The sequence below is a fragment of the Nansenia antarctica genome (assembly GCF_963989245.1).
Source record: "Nansenia antarctica genome assembly, chromosome: 3".
Classification (NCBI taxonomy): domain Eukaryota; kingdom Metazoa; phylum Chordata; class Actinopteri; order Argentiniformes; family Microstomatidae; genus Nansenia; species Nansenia antarctica.
In genome coordinates this window covers 42283661-42300321 of record NC_137688.1, presented here as the reverse complement: position 1 = coordinate 42300321, position 16661 = coordinate 42283661, and the positions used below count along the sequence as shown (strand labels likewise).

The window sequence follows — 16661 nt, the reverse complement described above, 5'->3', positions numbered from 1 at the left end:
TTGGTTACACTTCCTCTCTGTAAAGCAGTCAAACCCCCCTGCTGAACCATGGCGTGTTTCTGTGCATATGGGTGTGTGTGTGTGTGTGTGTGTGTGTGTGTGTGTGTGTGTGTGTGTGTGTCTGTCCCACATCTGGCACACAGCTGTATGGGGGGGACCTAGCCCAGACAAGCCCTCAGTAGGGCACCCCTGTAGTAACAAGATGAGCAGCGTTGCTGCATCTTTACAAGGCCAAGTCGTTCCTGCACCCACTGTACTGTACCAACTAGTCAGTGCTATTAGCCCACCCAGACGGGCCTGCACACAACACTCCACACTGGGGATATTATATACCTGGAGTCCAGAGAGGTCTATTAAAACCCTGAGGCCTCAGCCAGCTACTCATAATGGTGCTTCATATTCACAACAGACCAGGCATCAGAACAGCTGGGAGAGGGGGCGAAACAGCAGCCATGCCGCTATTAAACTAATGTGCATCATAAAACCCAGACATAAACAATTCACTCATAAAAAATGTTTTGTTGGATCACCCAGTTATGTTGGACGACGCAGTGAGAGTGTGCAGTGAGAGTGTCCAGCTGAGTGTGGGACGGACTGGGTGGGTTGCTGCTGTAATTTAGCGTGAGCAGCGTTTTCAAAGTGGGAGTGAAATATTTGTCTCAACACCAGACAGCTTGAGTCATGGCTGGTGTTTGACATGAAGGTAATTTGAGAAGTGCAAGACACCGTCCTCTGGCTGTTTTCTATGGGTTTACCCATGTTGATTTGTTGAATGTAATGTCATTTTGACAGCAGCCGGTGTAGCTGGTAACATTGACTACGATATCACGCTCGTCTCTCTACTATGAATTTGACGCGCTTGGTGTAGCAGCTCTCTAAGGCCAGTGCCGTATCAGAAACCCAAATTAGATATAATTATTTTTCTTGTTGGTTTTCCTTGAGCAATGCTTTTCCCTACTTCCCTAGTCTCCCCCATCCCATCTTCGTCACAGGATATCCTGGCCACACGAGCCGGTGACTGGGAGAATGGAAGCTTCCTGCCTGTCTGGGTCGTTATGGTGTGTACATGTACGTGAAGGCCTATATGTGTGTGCATTTTTAAAGCTCCACTGACCCCTGAACTCATCATTCAGTACATTCCTCAGCAAGAGAAGAGTAGAACAGGCTGTTCCCTGCCAAGGAAAAATTTGACATGAAAAAAATGTTGAGAGACTTACTTACACACACACACACACACACACACACACACACACACACACACACACACACACACACAAACACACAAACACAAACACAAACTTCAACTCCACCCCGACACCCCTGCTTGAGACGCTACTAGATTACAAGCGGATGGAGGCTCATATTGGAGGGTCATGGTGGTCTCCAGGGTGCAATTTTCTGTACAGTTATGGTACACTCCCTAATGGGAGGAAATACTGGAATTGCCTTCCACTCCCAATGGCTTGAACTATGTAAATAAAGCCTAGGCTATATATTGTCCATTTAATGTCCATGTTTGACTCTACAAGAGCTAAGGTCTTGAGTACTACATACTCCCAGCCCTACAACTGGGTTGTTGACAAACAATATTACACCTTTCAGACAAATAATACACCTTTAGGAGTATTAATGGAAATTAGCTAAATCTGACACTTTTACATGGATGCATGCGTAACTGTGTTGATTGTTGATTGCTGTCCCTATTAGGCCTAACTAAAAAGCTAAATAATATGAATGCATACAAATATACTGTATATTACACATGTAATAAATGACACCATTAATGGCTACTATACAAAGTCTGCATCCAATCGAAGTATGGTTTAGACTATCATGTAATAAATCTAAGAGTAGCCAGCTGCCTGTGTCGTTGTCAAGCGTGCCTCCTAGCTGAAATGAGTGTGTTCCCCTTTTGTCAGGACTGAGAAATTACCGTTTCTGTTGGTTCTCTGTTATTTGAGCGGACGGTCAAGCTGTTGACGTTTGTTTTACCAGACAAAGGGGCTGAGACAGGCCTGCTGCTTAGTGGGACACATAAATCACCAACACACACACTGGCAGAAGCTCAAGCACAAATGTGTGTGTGTGTGTGTGTGTGTGTGTGTGTGTGTGTGTGTGTGTGTGTGTGTGTGTGTGTGTGCAAGTAGTGACCCAACGCCACATCCACACCAGGACAAAGCCCCCCCCATAACTCCCTATCTTCCTGTTTGCGTGGTGGAAATAGCCCAGCCACTCTGTCACAAAACAAGTCTCTTACTCAAAGGGGAATTTTTTCCAAGAAACCCAAGAAGGGGCGAGGGCCTAGAGTCAGAGTCGCTCCCTCTCTCCGCAAAAGTCATTCTTCTCCCAAACTCTCGGAGAACAACATGTGGTCTAAACAGGGCTTCTCTCCTCTCCGCAGATGATTTCAATTGTGGTGGGGGAGATTTGAGTGCCTTTCATTATGACTTTGTGTCACAAGGGCCCTTGAATCGAAGCCAATGGAGGGAAACAAAGAAAAAGCTCAGCATTGCCCCCCCACCCCCTACATGATAGAGCTATGTGTTGTGGAGAGGGAGCATCAGCTGGGAGGGGGGTCCACCAATGGGTTGGAACGGAGACTGTGGTAGAGGAAGGAAGCAAGGTTGGTTGCAGAGGACACAGAGACAGCTAGCATGCATGTCTTGCATGATAGCATACAACTCTCAAAACAACTCTCAAGAGAGGTGCCTTGAGAATGCAATCATGTAGGCCAAAGGTTAACAGCATCGCACTGCACCTCAACAGACTTTTTCCTTGAACATGCACTACTCAGGGTGTAGAATGAAGCTGCATCATCTCTGTCAAACAGAGACTCTAAACGTCTTGCGGCAGTGGAAGTCAGTGGCTCTGATCCTCTCCCCCTGCTCCCTTGCAGTGGGCTACACACACACAGGCGCTGGGCCAGAAACAGCACAAAGGGGGAGGTTGGCCTCAAACTGCACAGCAAAGCAAGTCCCTCTTTGTTTATTGGTAAATCCCAAAATAGAACAATGCAGAAAATTCCAGAATGAGGAAGAAAGGGTGGGCTGAGGGGGGGGGGGGGGGGGTCTGCGGTGCTAACCATGTCACTGGTATGTGAGAAAAGCATATTTTGGGAGAACAGATCATTCCCAGTGGGGTTTTTTCCAAGTCTCTCCAAGGCGGCTTATTTCTCATGACCTGTGGTTCTCACCTCCCAGTGGCAAAGTCTGGACTATGTATCAGAGACAAGCCTGCACGCCAGATCCTGTTAGTGCCATGCTTTTGCAGACGTCTTTTCTTTCTTTACAGTATGGTCTAGTCTCGGCCTTTAACCTGTGCCAAATGCCCCCCTCGCTTCCCTCAAGCTTCAGTGTACCAAAATAGCAGAGTAACAAAAATCTACAGGAGCAGGATATTTGAGATACAATCTGAATCTAGAAATGCTGAGCCTCACCAGAGTGTGAATACTTTGTAAACCTTATTAAACACAACACAGTCTCTGTGGGGAGCATGGCGCGTTCTGGCCTGCAGAGGGAGCCAGACTGTCGTTGGAGGGGGATAATGAGCTGATTGCAGACAGGTGTCAGTGATCAGACTCGTTATCCTACTGGTCTATTTAACCTGTGTGTGTTTGTTCCCTCGGGAGAGTAAAGGAGACGGAGAGTGGCGGACACACACAGAAAGAGAAAGAGAGAGATTGCTCCAAGCAGCGTGAACCGATCCAGAAAGGGGGCGGAGTGAATGCGGGGCAGACATCGAGTCCCGAAAGGGGAATCAGCTGGGTGTGACGTGGCGGAGCGGCGCACGCCTGTATTCCCAGGGACTGAACGTTACTCTCACAACCTCTCCCCAGCACGTTGGTGACGTGGCTGGGCTGTGTTTGTTCAAATAAATAAGTGTTGATTACACCGTTCCTCTGTGTCGACCTCCCTCTGTGCCTAGAGACCTTTACAGTCTCCTTCGTGTTCCAACACTCCCCGACCCTGACTGCAATCAGATCGTTGTGTTCCTTCATCGCCTCCCAATCAGGGACTTCCATTCCATAGACTCACTGGGACCCAATCATAATCCTCCTTTCTCTTTGGTCTGGTTATGAGTAGGCTAGTTCACAGTACTGTGAATGTAGGGCTAGTTCAAGGTACTACATTGAAAGGCAGCCCATTATAGACCTTGCTCCTAAAATCTGTTTAAGCCTATTACTAGCACAGCACCATTTAAGCTAAATGAATTGCACCATTTAGAAACATGGTATATCGTGAGCAGCCTGAATTCCTAAAGACAGTAATAGTAAAAAACCTACCTAGCATCTAACAGTCTCCTGCTTAGAGGTCTTTCATTCCAGTTGGACCCTCATGGACTGTAACTTTTAACATCACATTTATTTTTTATTGGATAGAGTTAGTGAAAATAGACAGGAAAGTAAGGAGATGAGGGCAGGGCATATCAGCAGGGCATGGGCCGGATTCGAACCCATGCCGACATGGTCATAATATGGACATATTATGTGTGCACTGTAGACCGCGGTGCTAGACCACTGGACCATCCCAGGCCACATGGACTGTAACTTTTGAGCCAACAGGAGAGCAGCTGGTCTACTCCCAGCCTGGAGCAGACAGTGAGGGGACGTCTGTCCCAGCATGCAGCAGCAGCTCCTTCAAACACACCATGACAATCCACTATTGCACCAGCAGAGAATGAGACAACACAAACCACTAGGCTAGCCCCTAACAAGGTGGTTAGCTGTTGGAAAATACTTTGGATAGAAATAGGCTATCATTTTCAAGAGCACTTAAGACTCACTGATACTCAAAATATGATAATAAATAACCCAGACCTAACCCAAACTATTTGCAGATGACTGTACAAATGATTCATTGTCTGGTGTTCCTGAATGAATACGGGACATGATGTACACACGTGCATGTACACATGCACACAAAGGTGTGATACGACCGAGAGCTCAGCTACTGTAGAATAGGTCTAGGCTAATATGATTAAAGAGAGAAGACTTATCCAATGCGAACATAAACACAAACACACACACACGCACACACACACACACACACACACACGCAGCTGCGGTGGCACTGCCCTTTTTGACTCAACCAAACGTTATCTTTGAACTAGACACAACTAGACTGCGAGCAATTCCTGTACAGTAGCTTACTCACACAGACACAACATAACATACACTAACATATTAACATGCAAGCATAATAGTACACCCGCAAGTAAATACCCAGCAATGCTGAGAACTCTACTACCCTATCTTATTTGATAATCAAAAGGGAAGTGAAGCATAAAATACAAGATAAACTTCAACAGCGTCTGATATCAACCAGGGCAAAAACATGGTCCACCACTTGACTTTATTGCCCTTCAACATCTGTATACATCAAAATGACATTTCCCACATCACGCTCAGACACAGGAAAACATGGGTGAAACACAAACAGTCTGTATGGAGAGGGGAAACATAGCATGGCTCATAAATACCACTCCAATTCTAGAGAACAGCGGTAAGGTCACTGTATTTACTCTACAATAAATGCTCTGTCAAGTGAGTTTTTTCTCACTGGTTCCAAAGCGCACTGGACTGCACTTCAGAATAGATTGAGAGAACTGTGCTGTGGAAAACTTGGCGGTTAATGTTTGAGCCACTGCATAGGTTGGTATTCCTGTAAGAGAGAAATCTGACTCATTTGTTAGAAGGAAGAAGCTGTGGTCAGCCAGTTTGACAGCTCCGATCACATCCATCGTGGTAGAGGCCCTCCACCAAATTAGAATTGGTGCACCACGTCTCTTACATGACATTACCATTACATGTTTTAAATGCTCTCGTACACTCATTACAGGCGCCCGACTGACACCTCTTCACCACAAGACTGGAATGGCCCTTGGGTTGCCTCTACCACGCACCTCTGTGAAAAGACGTGTGTATGAATGGGATGTAAGTCTGGGTGATGAGGGGAAGGGATTACTTACATCTCTGGCCTCACGGCGTAGCCCCTCTGTGTTCCGAAGCCAGCAGCGGCTCAGCTCGCTCAGCTCCAGGATGGGCTGCACCTTCAGCCTCACCGTGTCCCCAGACTGCCGGATCATCTCAACAATCTCGTCCCGCGTCTTGTTTTCCACGTTGCGCCCGTTGATCTCGACCAGCCGGTCTCCTGGCACCAGCCCCAGAGCCAGGTCCTTGGTCCCGGCACCGGGCTCAGCGAAGTGGACCACCCGCCGGTAGACCCCTCCATCAGCACCGCGGTCCAGCATGGTGGTGCGGCGCAAGGAGAAACCGAAGTCACCGGTGTTGCGACGCTGGAGTTCCAGCTCACGTGGTTCTGGCGTAGTTGGCGCGATGACAGCCGGGAGCCGCAGGTCAGCCATGAAGGTCTTGTCCACCACCTCAGGAATGCGGACCTTTTTGGCTGGGGCTGCTCCTGTTTGCTGCTGGAGGCTGTGCTTGCGCTGCGGGTCAAACACCTTGGTCTCCACTTGCGGGGAGGGGGCGGCCGAGTTCTGGCCTGAGGGCGTGGAGGCCTCCGAAGGGCTCTCCTCTTTGCTCCTCTGGGAAAAGGAGAAGCGCTTCATGATCTGGCCCACCTGAGATGAGTTCTGCTTGGCCAGCGACCCATAGTGGGCCACACGTTCTCTCACCGAGCCACGATGGCCGTCACCGCCCTCACCCTTCAGGTCGTCCATGGAGCTGGCAGCACTCAGCTGGTCAGCGTCCAGGACCATACTGCTGCGGTTGCTCAGGCCATCAGACTCGATGTCAGTGAGGCTGAGCTCATGGCTGCTGGCCACCTTGATGGGGATGGGGTGGGAGATCTCCAGCTTGTTCTTGGACTCCCGCTTGGATTCCCTCTTGAGGTTGAAGAAGCCACGACGCATGCTCATCTCCTCCAGGCTGCGGAGCTCGGCAGGTGACATCCGCTCCTTCTTATCCTTCTTGTCCTTCTTGTCTGTCTTCTCCTTCCTCCCCCCATCCTTCTCTTTGTCCTTTTTGATCAAGTTGAACATGATGTGGTGCTCCACGCAGTGCGTCCCACCGGTTTGGCTCCTGTTCCCTCAAACCAGAAAGATTTTTCCATACAGAGGCAGAGGTCCAGTTTTCGGTCCGGTCTTTTGTAACGTCCAAAAAGGGGTTAAGCTGCCACTAAATAAAATGCCCTGGTGAGAGAAACAACACATTTAGTAAATCTTCACATCTGACATGACAAAATAAGTAGCAACCCTAATGTTTCAGAAATATGATTCAATCACACACAATAAATTGTTCCCATGGCCGTGGACGGGTGAGCAAATTAAATTCTGTGTCAAATAAACACCAGTTCCATAATGTTCCTCCCTCCCAGTTGGCTGTTGCATTCCTAAACAAACAACTATGAAAGCCTTTGACACATAGGCTACCCTAGGCCTTGACTCTAGAGCAACCAAAGATGTAACACTTTGCAACAGCCCATTAGCATGCCACACAAAGCACTATTAAGTGAACATGGAAAAAATATTCCACATCACAACCAAGGAACACTTTAAGTGAACTTGGCAAAAGAGATGACATTCCTGGCTCCCATTAGAGCTGTGCTTTGCCAAACCCTCAAAAATCAGGGGAGATCATTCACCACAGAGCAGAGACCATCTCAACATGGTGCAGCAGGCAGAAATACATTCCCAAGATCTGGGTTTCATTACACACTATTTGCCACAGCACCAAGCTACTCGGACCTCCCTCTCCACAGGGTAGCAGAGCACGGAATCCCAAACAGCCAAACTTTTCATGATGTAGGCTAGGACTAGGCCTTATATTCCACCCTCCTTCATAATAATACACAAACCAGTATCAATTTGAGCCAAAGCAAAATAGGCGTAGGCCTCCTATATGTCTCCGTTAGTGATATGATGCCCAACTATCATTACTACCCAACTGTCATTACAATGTTGGAGAGACACAGGCCTAAATGTAGTAGTGTCAGTGAGAAAACGTAATCCACTTCACCGGGGTCTGAAGGCTCAAAGTTCCAGCTCTGATATTCCCTGAGTTCCCAGCAGGAACCCCTAGCCAACATCAAGCCTTATACCAGCTCCATTAAGGGGACAGATTCTCAAACATTTCTCATCTGAACTGACCCTTTGGTGTTTTTTTTTATGGGAAGATGGCAATTCTATCAGAAAGCATTGTTCGCATAATGTTGTATCCATATTTATTTCTACTTCGTAAGGGACATGTAATATATGCAAATAAAATATATAGGCCTATATACTAGTATACAGTATCTGTCTGTAGTTTCTTATTATTGTTTGTAATGGCTTTAGGTTTATTGGGCAATTCATTTTTAATTCCATTTTTAGTTCCAACCTTCAGATGCCCGCAGACGTACCCATCTTGAAAATCATGTAGGCCTATTTGTCTGAGTGTCCTAGGCTACTGTAAAACTGTAATATTGAGCTCTGTGGTAATTAGGCATTAAGTGTAGTCTGAGTATATGGAATATCGAGTACAGTAATGTGCACCACAGTGGAGATTTATTTTGTTGTAATAATACATTTATTACCAATGCGGTAATAGACCATAGACCACAATATGCTAGCCAAACAGAACATAAAGCACTTGGCTGCCACCACCATGACATAACTTGTCAAAGACTACATAAAAAGTATAGTTTCATAAAATGGTGGTACAGAGCTCACCTGGCATGGCCCTGATGTGAAGGGCATATGGGTAAGGATTAAAACATGCTGCCACTTTCAGAACTTGGAACCCAACTGGACAGCCAGACAGATGTAAGGAATGCCTGTCCCACTTGGCTCTACCAAAAAACCTCTGACATTCCACTGCAAGGGGAAAGCTTGGGAGACTCCTACAGTATTAGGCTACTGTATACTACTTTCTGGATGTGTTTACACTCTGCACAGCTTCAAATTAATCAGCTCTACTTCCAATGTCACGTACAACCAAGGTGTACGATAATTATCTCCATGTCCTTAGAATGAAATTCTACGACCCTGTTTGTATCCTGAAAGTGAAAGCACAACTTTTGTGAACAAATCACAAAAGTGCTCCCAAAGCCATCAGCACTGGCAGGCTGTCATGCAGTTTATTGACCCAATGTGTAGTCCAGTCCTTAGCTAGCTTGCTACATTACATTCCCACCTTCCCACAAACCAACATTGAACGACATTAATTCAGCTATTACATACACGATTGGATACATGTTCGCAATTATAAAGCTCGGCGCTACAGCTTTGTGTTGCAAAGTTGCCCTGTGCCAATGACTAAGCTTTTTTTTTTTTTTTTTTTTTTACAACAGCAAGCGTGATGAGACCATGGTGTCATTTACACAACAAATATTTTGGTTCCTACAATGTAAAAACAACAATAGGGCACCATTGAAATAACCAGCAGGCTCATCTAACGGTAGTAAAAGAGGTGTCACCCTTCATGCAGCGGACAGAGGAGGGGACAAAAAGGGAGAAAGCTAGCTAGCAGGCTAGCAATCTAGCTGATGTTAAACATTTGCATGTTCACATAATATCAACTGTACATACAATTCCATAACCACATTCTGTACGAGAAAGACCACGGCTACAATATCTAATTGAGGAAAATGCTCCCTTGCTTCAGCAGTTGGTTATTTAGTAAGCTATCTTCAGCTTGCACGATTAGCTGGCCACCCCCAGCCTCTGTTCTCTGCCCTCATTTTCTGATGTGAAGCAAAGCAAAAATCCTTCTTCCAAACCCATGCCCCTTTAATTGTCTTAGCCTAACACTGCCGCATCGATATCGTTTGATCTTTTGACACAAGTATTAACGTTTTCATCCAATGATGGGAAAACTCACCGTTTTCCAGTATTGCTCCTCTGCCAGTGTTGGTGGGTGTGGGTGCTGTGTTGATAGGTGCAGCTCTCTCTCTCTCACTGGAAAAGCATCGAAAGCAGCTGCGCTGACTGTGATTACAATTCTGCTTTCAGCGTTTTACACCGAAAACGATCGAACAGTGATTCCTGCTGGCCACTTTGTTTTATTGCAGGCTGCACATTAAAGTGTACATTTGCTAGTGACACAGTCCCAAAACGGTTTCGGTAATAGAGTGGAACGTATGCAGACACATTAGGAATAATAATAATGCGAGGATCACTCAGTCACGGTCAGCCTAGTCCTAGTAGGTCATGGCCAGGCATACCACAGTGGCTGCTCAGACTGGAGCTGACTTGACTGTGATCGCTTGATTCTGTTTTGCTGGCATAACGTTCCACTCTATTATCGAAACAGTTTTTGGGACAGTGTCACAAGAAATGTATAATCACTTTTTCTGAACTAAACCCCTGTCCTTCTCATTCATGTTGGGATTGGTTCAGGGCGTGGTTTATGAGTAATCTAATGAAAATAACATGATAGTGGTTTATACCACTTATGACACGTGGTCCTTCAAAGCAGTTTCATGATGACTAATAACGGTTATTGATGATACCATGATAATGGTAATGTTATGCAATTATTATATGCAATTATATTGCAAGTATGATTAATACTACTTCAGTGTTAAAGTGTCTACCCTTATTCATCGCATTTCTGTAAATATTGTAACAGTGATATACACTTTAGATCGGTTGAATATTATTATGTATTCAAAGTATAATGTTTTTCATTTATTCATCTGTAAGACGTTTCTGATGCTTGCAGATGACATCATTGATTGCATCTGTAATAGTATATCACTCGAGTCAAAAATGTACTAGTGTTTCATTTTTCAAATTGGGATAACATAAATTAATATTCTGAATTAAATAATTAAAATGGTGTGCGTGTGTGTGTGTGTGTGTGTGTGTGTGTGTGTGTGTGTGTGTGTGTGTGTGTGTGTGTGTGTGTGTGTGTGTGTGTGTGTGCGTGTGCGTGTGCGTGTGCGTGTGCGTGTGCGTGTGCGTGTGCGTGTGCGTGTGCGTGTGCGTGTGCGTGTGTGTGTGTGTGTGTGTGTGTGTGTGTGTGTGTGTGTGTGTAACCCTACAAGATGCGCTCGCAAGATGCGCTCAACTTTACCCATGCGCAATGAACTCTCGGGTGACAGGTGTGTTTGCCAGCTTTATATCACGCGACGCGTCTATGTATCCATAGCTACCGAAGACAGAAGCGAAGACATAGTCGTAAATCATAAGGTAGGTCATGACAGTAAGAAACTCTGCTGAAATTGTACATTTTGTGAGATAAGAGTGCTGGCGACATTTCAAGAAGATGACTGAGCAGCTGAGCTGACAGTATAACATTACGCCGTTTCTAGGGAGACATTTTTCTTGGCTGTGAAATAAACAGTATCACCTGTCACAGGTAGCCCAACCAGGAGTAGGCCTAGGTATGTAACATGTTTGCGTGATACCTCTCCACCTCTCTTGGAAATTAGTAGCACAATTGTTATTTATTGTAAATCACTCTGGATAAGAACGTAAATGATTTATCCTTAAACAGGATCCGATCTTACTGAAAATCTTTTACAAAATGAGAAACAATTAAATGAAGATTCACTTTCTTCTGACCTTTTTTATCCTCGGGGATTGGCTATCACAATTGTTTTTAACACATTCAGAAGGTGATTTTTAAGGGTCTATTCCTTCATTGTGATAGAGGGCTAGATGTAAGTGTTATGCAAGCTTGGTTTATTTTCGAAGTCACAGGCTTGCGTCATTCAGCAAGCCGATTATTAGGGCTAATTGAACCAAACTCAGACCACCTCTCCAGTCTGTGAACAAGGTAGCATGTCCGGTCTGTTTAAAGGGCAATTCAGGAGGCGAAGTCGGAGGGTCACAATAATGATTGTAAATAATTACAAAAAGTAAGTTAACGAAAAGGCCGGAAAAATAAGAAAAGACTTACAAAACTAACAAACACTAGCTAACACCTTGACAGGACTGCTCTGCTGCTACCACTGAGGACATGAACCCACAAAAATGACATGATATAAAGGTTTGCCTGAACAAAAATGTAAATTAACTCAGTTAGTTTTGTATTCATACTCCCCTCTGCTGAATGATGACTCTCTTCATTCAGTTCTCTTGCTGGGCAATTTCAGGGACTTTTCTGGGTATTTTCACACTTGGTTCCTTCAGCCTATTGTTGTGAACTCAAATGCATGAACCAAAATGTTCATGCATATGTGAATGCTCCAATTGAACTCAGACACCACTAAAGCAAACTGAACTGAGACCATTTCAGGAGGGGGTCTGGGTTCAGTTCACTTTAGGTCTGTTTTGCAGTTCAATGTGCTATTAAAGTGCAAAGCAGTTAATTGGCCTGAGTTCCAATGAATGATGATGCTGTGAAAGCAATATGGCTGAGACCTCATCACTGCTGAAATGGACCAGCAAGAAACGTTTCACCTCTTGTTTCACTCAAAGGACTGAGTTCAATTAGGTTAGGTTATATAAGTATAACAAGATAATATCCTGTTATATATATTGTTAGACATGTGGATATTAAGAAATAACTAATATTGTTATAACCAAGATTATGTTTGTATAGGCCTTATGAGAGCTGTTCTCTGTATTGCATAGCATATGTTGTCCACAGTGCGGGTGTGAACAGGGTGCACCAACGCAAAATAGGCCCACACAATTCCTGAGTTTTTGCTTGTGGGTATGGAAATGTGTGCCCTCCTGTCCCATGAGGTCCAAACGGTTGAAAATATGCAGGAGTGTACCTTTAATTAACCCTAATTGAATCATACCAAAGTTAGGTATTGTATATTCATGCTGATGTCATTGTCATAGTTAATTTTGTCATTGTGTAATTTTGTAATCTTTTTTATTTATGGTGGTTCTAGCCTATTGGAAAGGCCTCCTTCCCATGGCATTCCAAGGACACATAGGACCTCCAGGCCCAGGACAGCTGGCCCAGACTCCAGTTTACTCTGTAGAGATGCAGCCTGGCCATAATGCTGTCCACCCTGCACCCACAAACCCAGGAGCACCCCCAGGCTATGTGCCCCCTCAGGTTCCAGTTATGATGCCAGCCCCTTACAGAATCCCCAACTGCCCACCAGGACTGGAGTACCTGACTCAGATCGACCAGCTCCTCGTACATCAGATAGTTCATCTGGCTGAAATGGTTCTGAGCTTGGAGATAAACAATGCATACATTGTGAAGAATAGTTTAGGCCAACAGGTGTTTTCCGTAGCGGAAGAAAATGACTGTTGCACTCTCCAGTTCTGTGGCCCCAGTCGGCCTTTCACCCTTCATGTCCAGGATAACTTTGGGCAGGAAATGTTGACCCTGACACGGCCTCTAGCGTGCAGCTCATGCTGTTTCCCCTGCTGCCTCCAAGAGCTAGAGGTGCAAAGTCCCCCTGGTAACCCCATAGGGTACGTGGTGCAGGAGTGGCACCCTTACCTGCCAAAATTTACTGTGCTGGATGACAGGAAGGAGCCTCAGCTAAGGATCCAAGGGCCACTGTTTGCCTGTAGTTGCTGGGGGGACGTACAATTTGAGGTGATGTCTTTGGACGAGTCAGTGGTGGTAGGACAGATTAGTAAGCATTGGACCGGGTTCATGCAGGAATCCTACACCGATGCAGATAACTTTGGAATTTCATTTCCCATGGACCTGGATGTGAGGGCAAAGGCGGTTCTATTGGGAGCTTGCTTCCTCATCGATTTCATGTTTTTTGAGCAAGTGAAAAAATCTGATCAATAGGCCCCTTACCATAAATTATTTAATGGTACCATTGTCTACTAACATTTTTTTTTTTTTTGCAGTGTGTCTGAATTGACGTTTCCTATTTTGGGGGGGAACATAGACATGATAGATTGCACCCCTAAGAGATATATAGTATATATTTCTAAGTGTATTTAGAAGCGAAAGAGTGGGGACAGATTAGGAGAGGGAGAAACAATAGGAAATACAAAAAAATAATAAATCCACCTCATAGACTACACCATCTAATTCAGTTCAAATAATGTATGTTAAGTTTAGGCTCAACTCAATCAAAATCACATTATTTACTCAATCTTTTGACTAAATACATGTCTTGATTAAATAAAATGAAATTTGTTTTGATTCTTTCAATTGTATTTATTGCCTGGTGGACATAGTCACTTATAGAGAGATTGCTGGTAAGAATGTCACATTTTACGACTAAAAACTAATCAATATATTAAGTTGTACTCTGTCACGTCTGCCTGGCCAAGGCAGGCTGCCATCTAGTGGATGAGTGTTAGCGTGTGCGCGTGCGTGCGTGTGTGTATCAAGGACGTGTCGTCCATATAAGCAGGGTAAGCAGTGCTTACCCAACGAAAAGGACAGTGAAAATATAAAAATAAAAGTGCATGTAAACCGTTTGTTTGTTTTCATTAAAAGAGTCGTATTTTAGGTCCCAGGGCAGCAGTCATTCATTTTGACGTTGCATTTGGGCACTCCACCTGTAGGAGTAAGCACTCCCTACTCTGCTTGCTTGCATTAATTATGGAGGGTGGATCGTGCCACATTCAAATGCAATACACACATCGGAATGCAATACACACATCGGAATGCAATACACGTGTAACACTAAATACAATGCAAAAATACGGCATATTTGTGCCAAAATAAAATCAATGTGTATTACATTTGAGCGCATCGTATTACATTTGGTCATGAGTGTATTCCATTGCGCATGTGTATTACATTTGAGCGCATCGTATTACATTTGGTCACGAGTGTATTCCATTGAGCATGTGTATTACATTTGAGCGCAGCGTATTACATTTGGTGATGAGTGTATTCCATTCGAGTGTCGGTGTAATAATGTGCATTGCTTTTCGATATCCGGTGTAATTTGCATTGCTTTTCGATATCCGGTGTAATTTGCATTGTATTACATTCGAGTGTTGGGTACTAATTTGAATTGCTTTTCGATATCCGATGTAATTTGCATTGTATTCCATTCCGATGTAGGTACCATATTTTCCTTCCGGTTCCGGCCATAGGTTCTGCCCTTTTCGGCCATAGGTAGCGCTATGATTCGCTATGATTCGCGATGCCAACGATGACGACGAAGACCCGTTAGTAGATCTGAAACTGTTGTGTGTGTGTGTGTGTTTCACGCGCCCGCGCGTGTGACCAATGTGTCACAGTGTGTGTGTTCAAGTGGTATCTTTGTAATCATGACACAGTAGACATTTCTACACATCTCTGCATTCTCTGTGCCATTATGCTTGTTAATCATTTTAATTCGTTAGAGTAAACTAGTAGGTATGAAATGAAAAAAAGATTCTTTACCTTTAGCTATGGTTAATGTAATAGGGTCAACTATTACATATCTTCTCCTATTATCTTTTATCACTTTCTCTTCAGAGAATGGTAGATATGTATTAATTACTATGGCCACATCCCTCTTCTTACCATATGCCATCTCCCCCATCCCGGCCACTGGCCATTTTAATCTCTTTATACATGTTTGCTGTATTGCATTCCGATGTGTGTATTGCATTTGAATGTGGCACGATCCACCCTCCATACAACAGAGACTCATAAGAAATAAGGTGAGGGCATGGCCAGGGGGTAATTTTAAATGAAGACATGTTATTGATCAATAATAAGCCATGTCATGAGTCATGACAATAGGACGATTTTCATTTTTTGGGTGAAAGCCGATATGATAAGTTGTGCCTATATGATAAAGTGTTACATTGTTTGCAGCAATAGAGCGTCCTGCAAGAAGAACTCAGCACAGTACAGAAGCTACACAGTAGCCTAGCTGCTCCATCAAAAGACCGGGTGTAAAAAAAATCCAGTGAAACCTTTCGGTCCATTTCAGTTCAAATATCTTCAGTTTTATTTGACGCTCAAGAGTGCTTTACAGTTTACCAGAAAACAAAGTCAATCATTTTTGTCTGGATTATTCCTCAAAATACATGAAATCCAGGAGGAAGCACGCTCCCAGCAGCAACGCCTTCATCTTCACATCTAGGTCCACTGGAAATGTTATTCCTAAATTACTTCCATCTCTGACAGATTCCCACAGGAACCTCGTCCACTGCTTACGGATCCGTCCAACCACTACCGACTCATCCAGAGACATCACCTCAAAAGTGACATCCCCGCAGTTTAAATAAAGACGCAGTGGCCCCCGGATCCTTAGCTGAGTCTCTCTCCTCTCGTTTTGCACGGTAAATGTGGGCCGGCAAGGGTGCCAGTCCTGCACCACGTACCCTATGGGGTCCCCAGAGGGAGTCTGCACCTCCAGCTCTTGGCGGCAGCAGGGGAAACACCATGCGCTGCACTTAAGGAGGCGTGTCAGGGTCAACACTTTGCGCCCGAAGTTATCCTGGACATGAAGGGTGAAAGGTCGGCTGGAGCCACAGCACTGGCGAGTGCAACAGTCGTTCTCTTCAGCTACAGAAAACACCTGTTGCCCTAAACTGCTCTTCACGGTGTACTCGTTGTTCGCCTCGCAGCCCAGAACCTCTTCAGCCAGATTAACCGTCTGTTGGATGTGAAGCTGGCCGATCTGAGTCAGGTACTCCAGTCCTGGAGGGCAGTTACGGGTTCCGCGAGGAGCTGGCTGCATCATAACTGGAACATGAGGAGGGACATAGCCTGGGGATAGTGTGGGTGCGGGGTGGACAGCATTATGCCTGGGCAGCATCTCGACGGAGTAAACGGCAGTCTGTGGTATTTGGTCAGAGCGTCCTCTATTTTCAGGGGTTGCCATGGAAAT

General features: G+C 45.0%; 3 protein-coding genes across 3 annotated transcripts in view; 1 reads left to right on the top strand and 2 right to left on the bottom strand.

Annotated features, from left to right (window-relative positions):
* Positions 1–6999, bottom strand: part of myo18ab (myosin XVIIIA b) — a gene marked incomplete at both ends in the record, with an annotated part of 87012 nt that extends 80013 nt beyond the window's left edge. Inside the window, one exon of the mRNA XM_080525489.1 lies at positions 5968–6999. Coding sequence (XP_080381615.1) covers positions 5968–6999 — 1032 coding nt within the window. The remainder of the gene's footprint in view (positions 1–5967) is intronic.
* Positions 7000–12970: 5971 nt separating this feature from the next.
* Positions 12971–13657, top strand: LOC308154096 (phospholipid scramblase 1-like; the record flags this gene model as incomplete). Its single annotated transcript, XM_080527274.1, has 1 exon — positions 12971–13657. One exon carries the CDS (start codon positions 12971–12973, stop codon positions 13655–13657), a length of 687 nt encoding a protein of 228 aa, XP_080383400.1.
* Positions 13658–15839: 2182 nt separating this feature from the next.
* LOC308154095 (phospholipid scramblase 2-like) lies at positions 15840–16589 on the bottom strand (the record flags this gene model as incomplete). Its single annotated transcript, XM_080527273.1, has 1 exon — positions 15840–16589. One exon carries the CDS (start codon positions 16587–16589, stop codon positions 15840–15842), a length of 750 nt encoding a protein of 249 aa, XP_080383399.1.
* Positions 16590–16661: the final 72 nt, after the last annotated feature.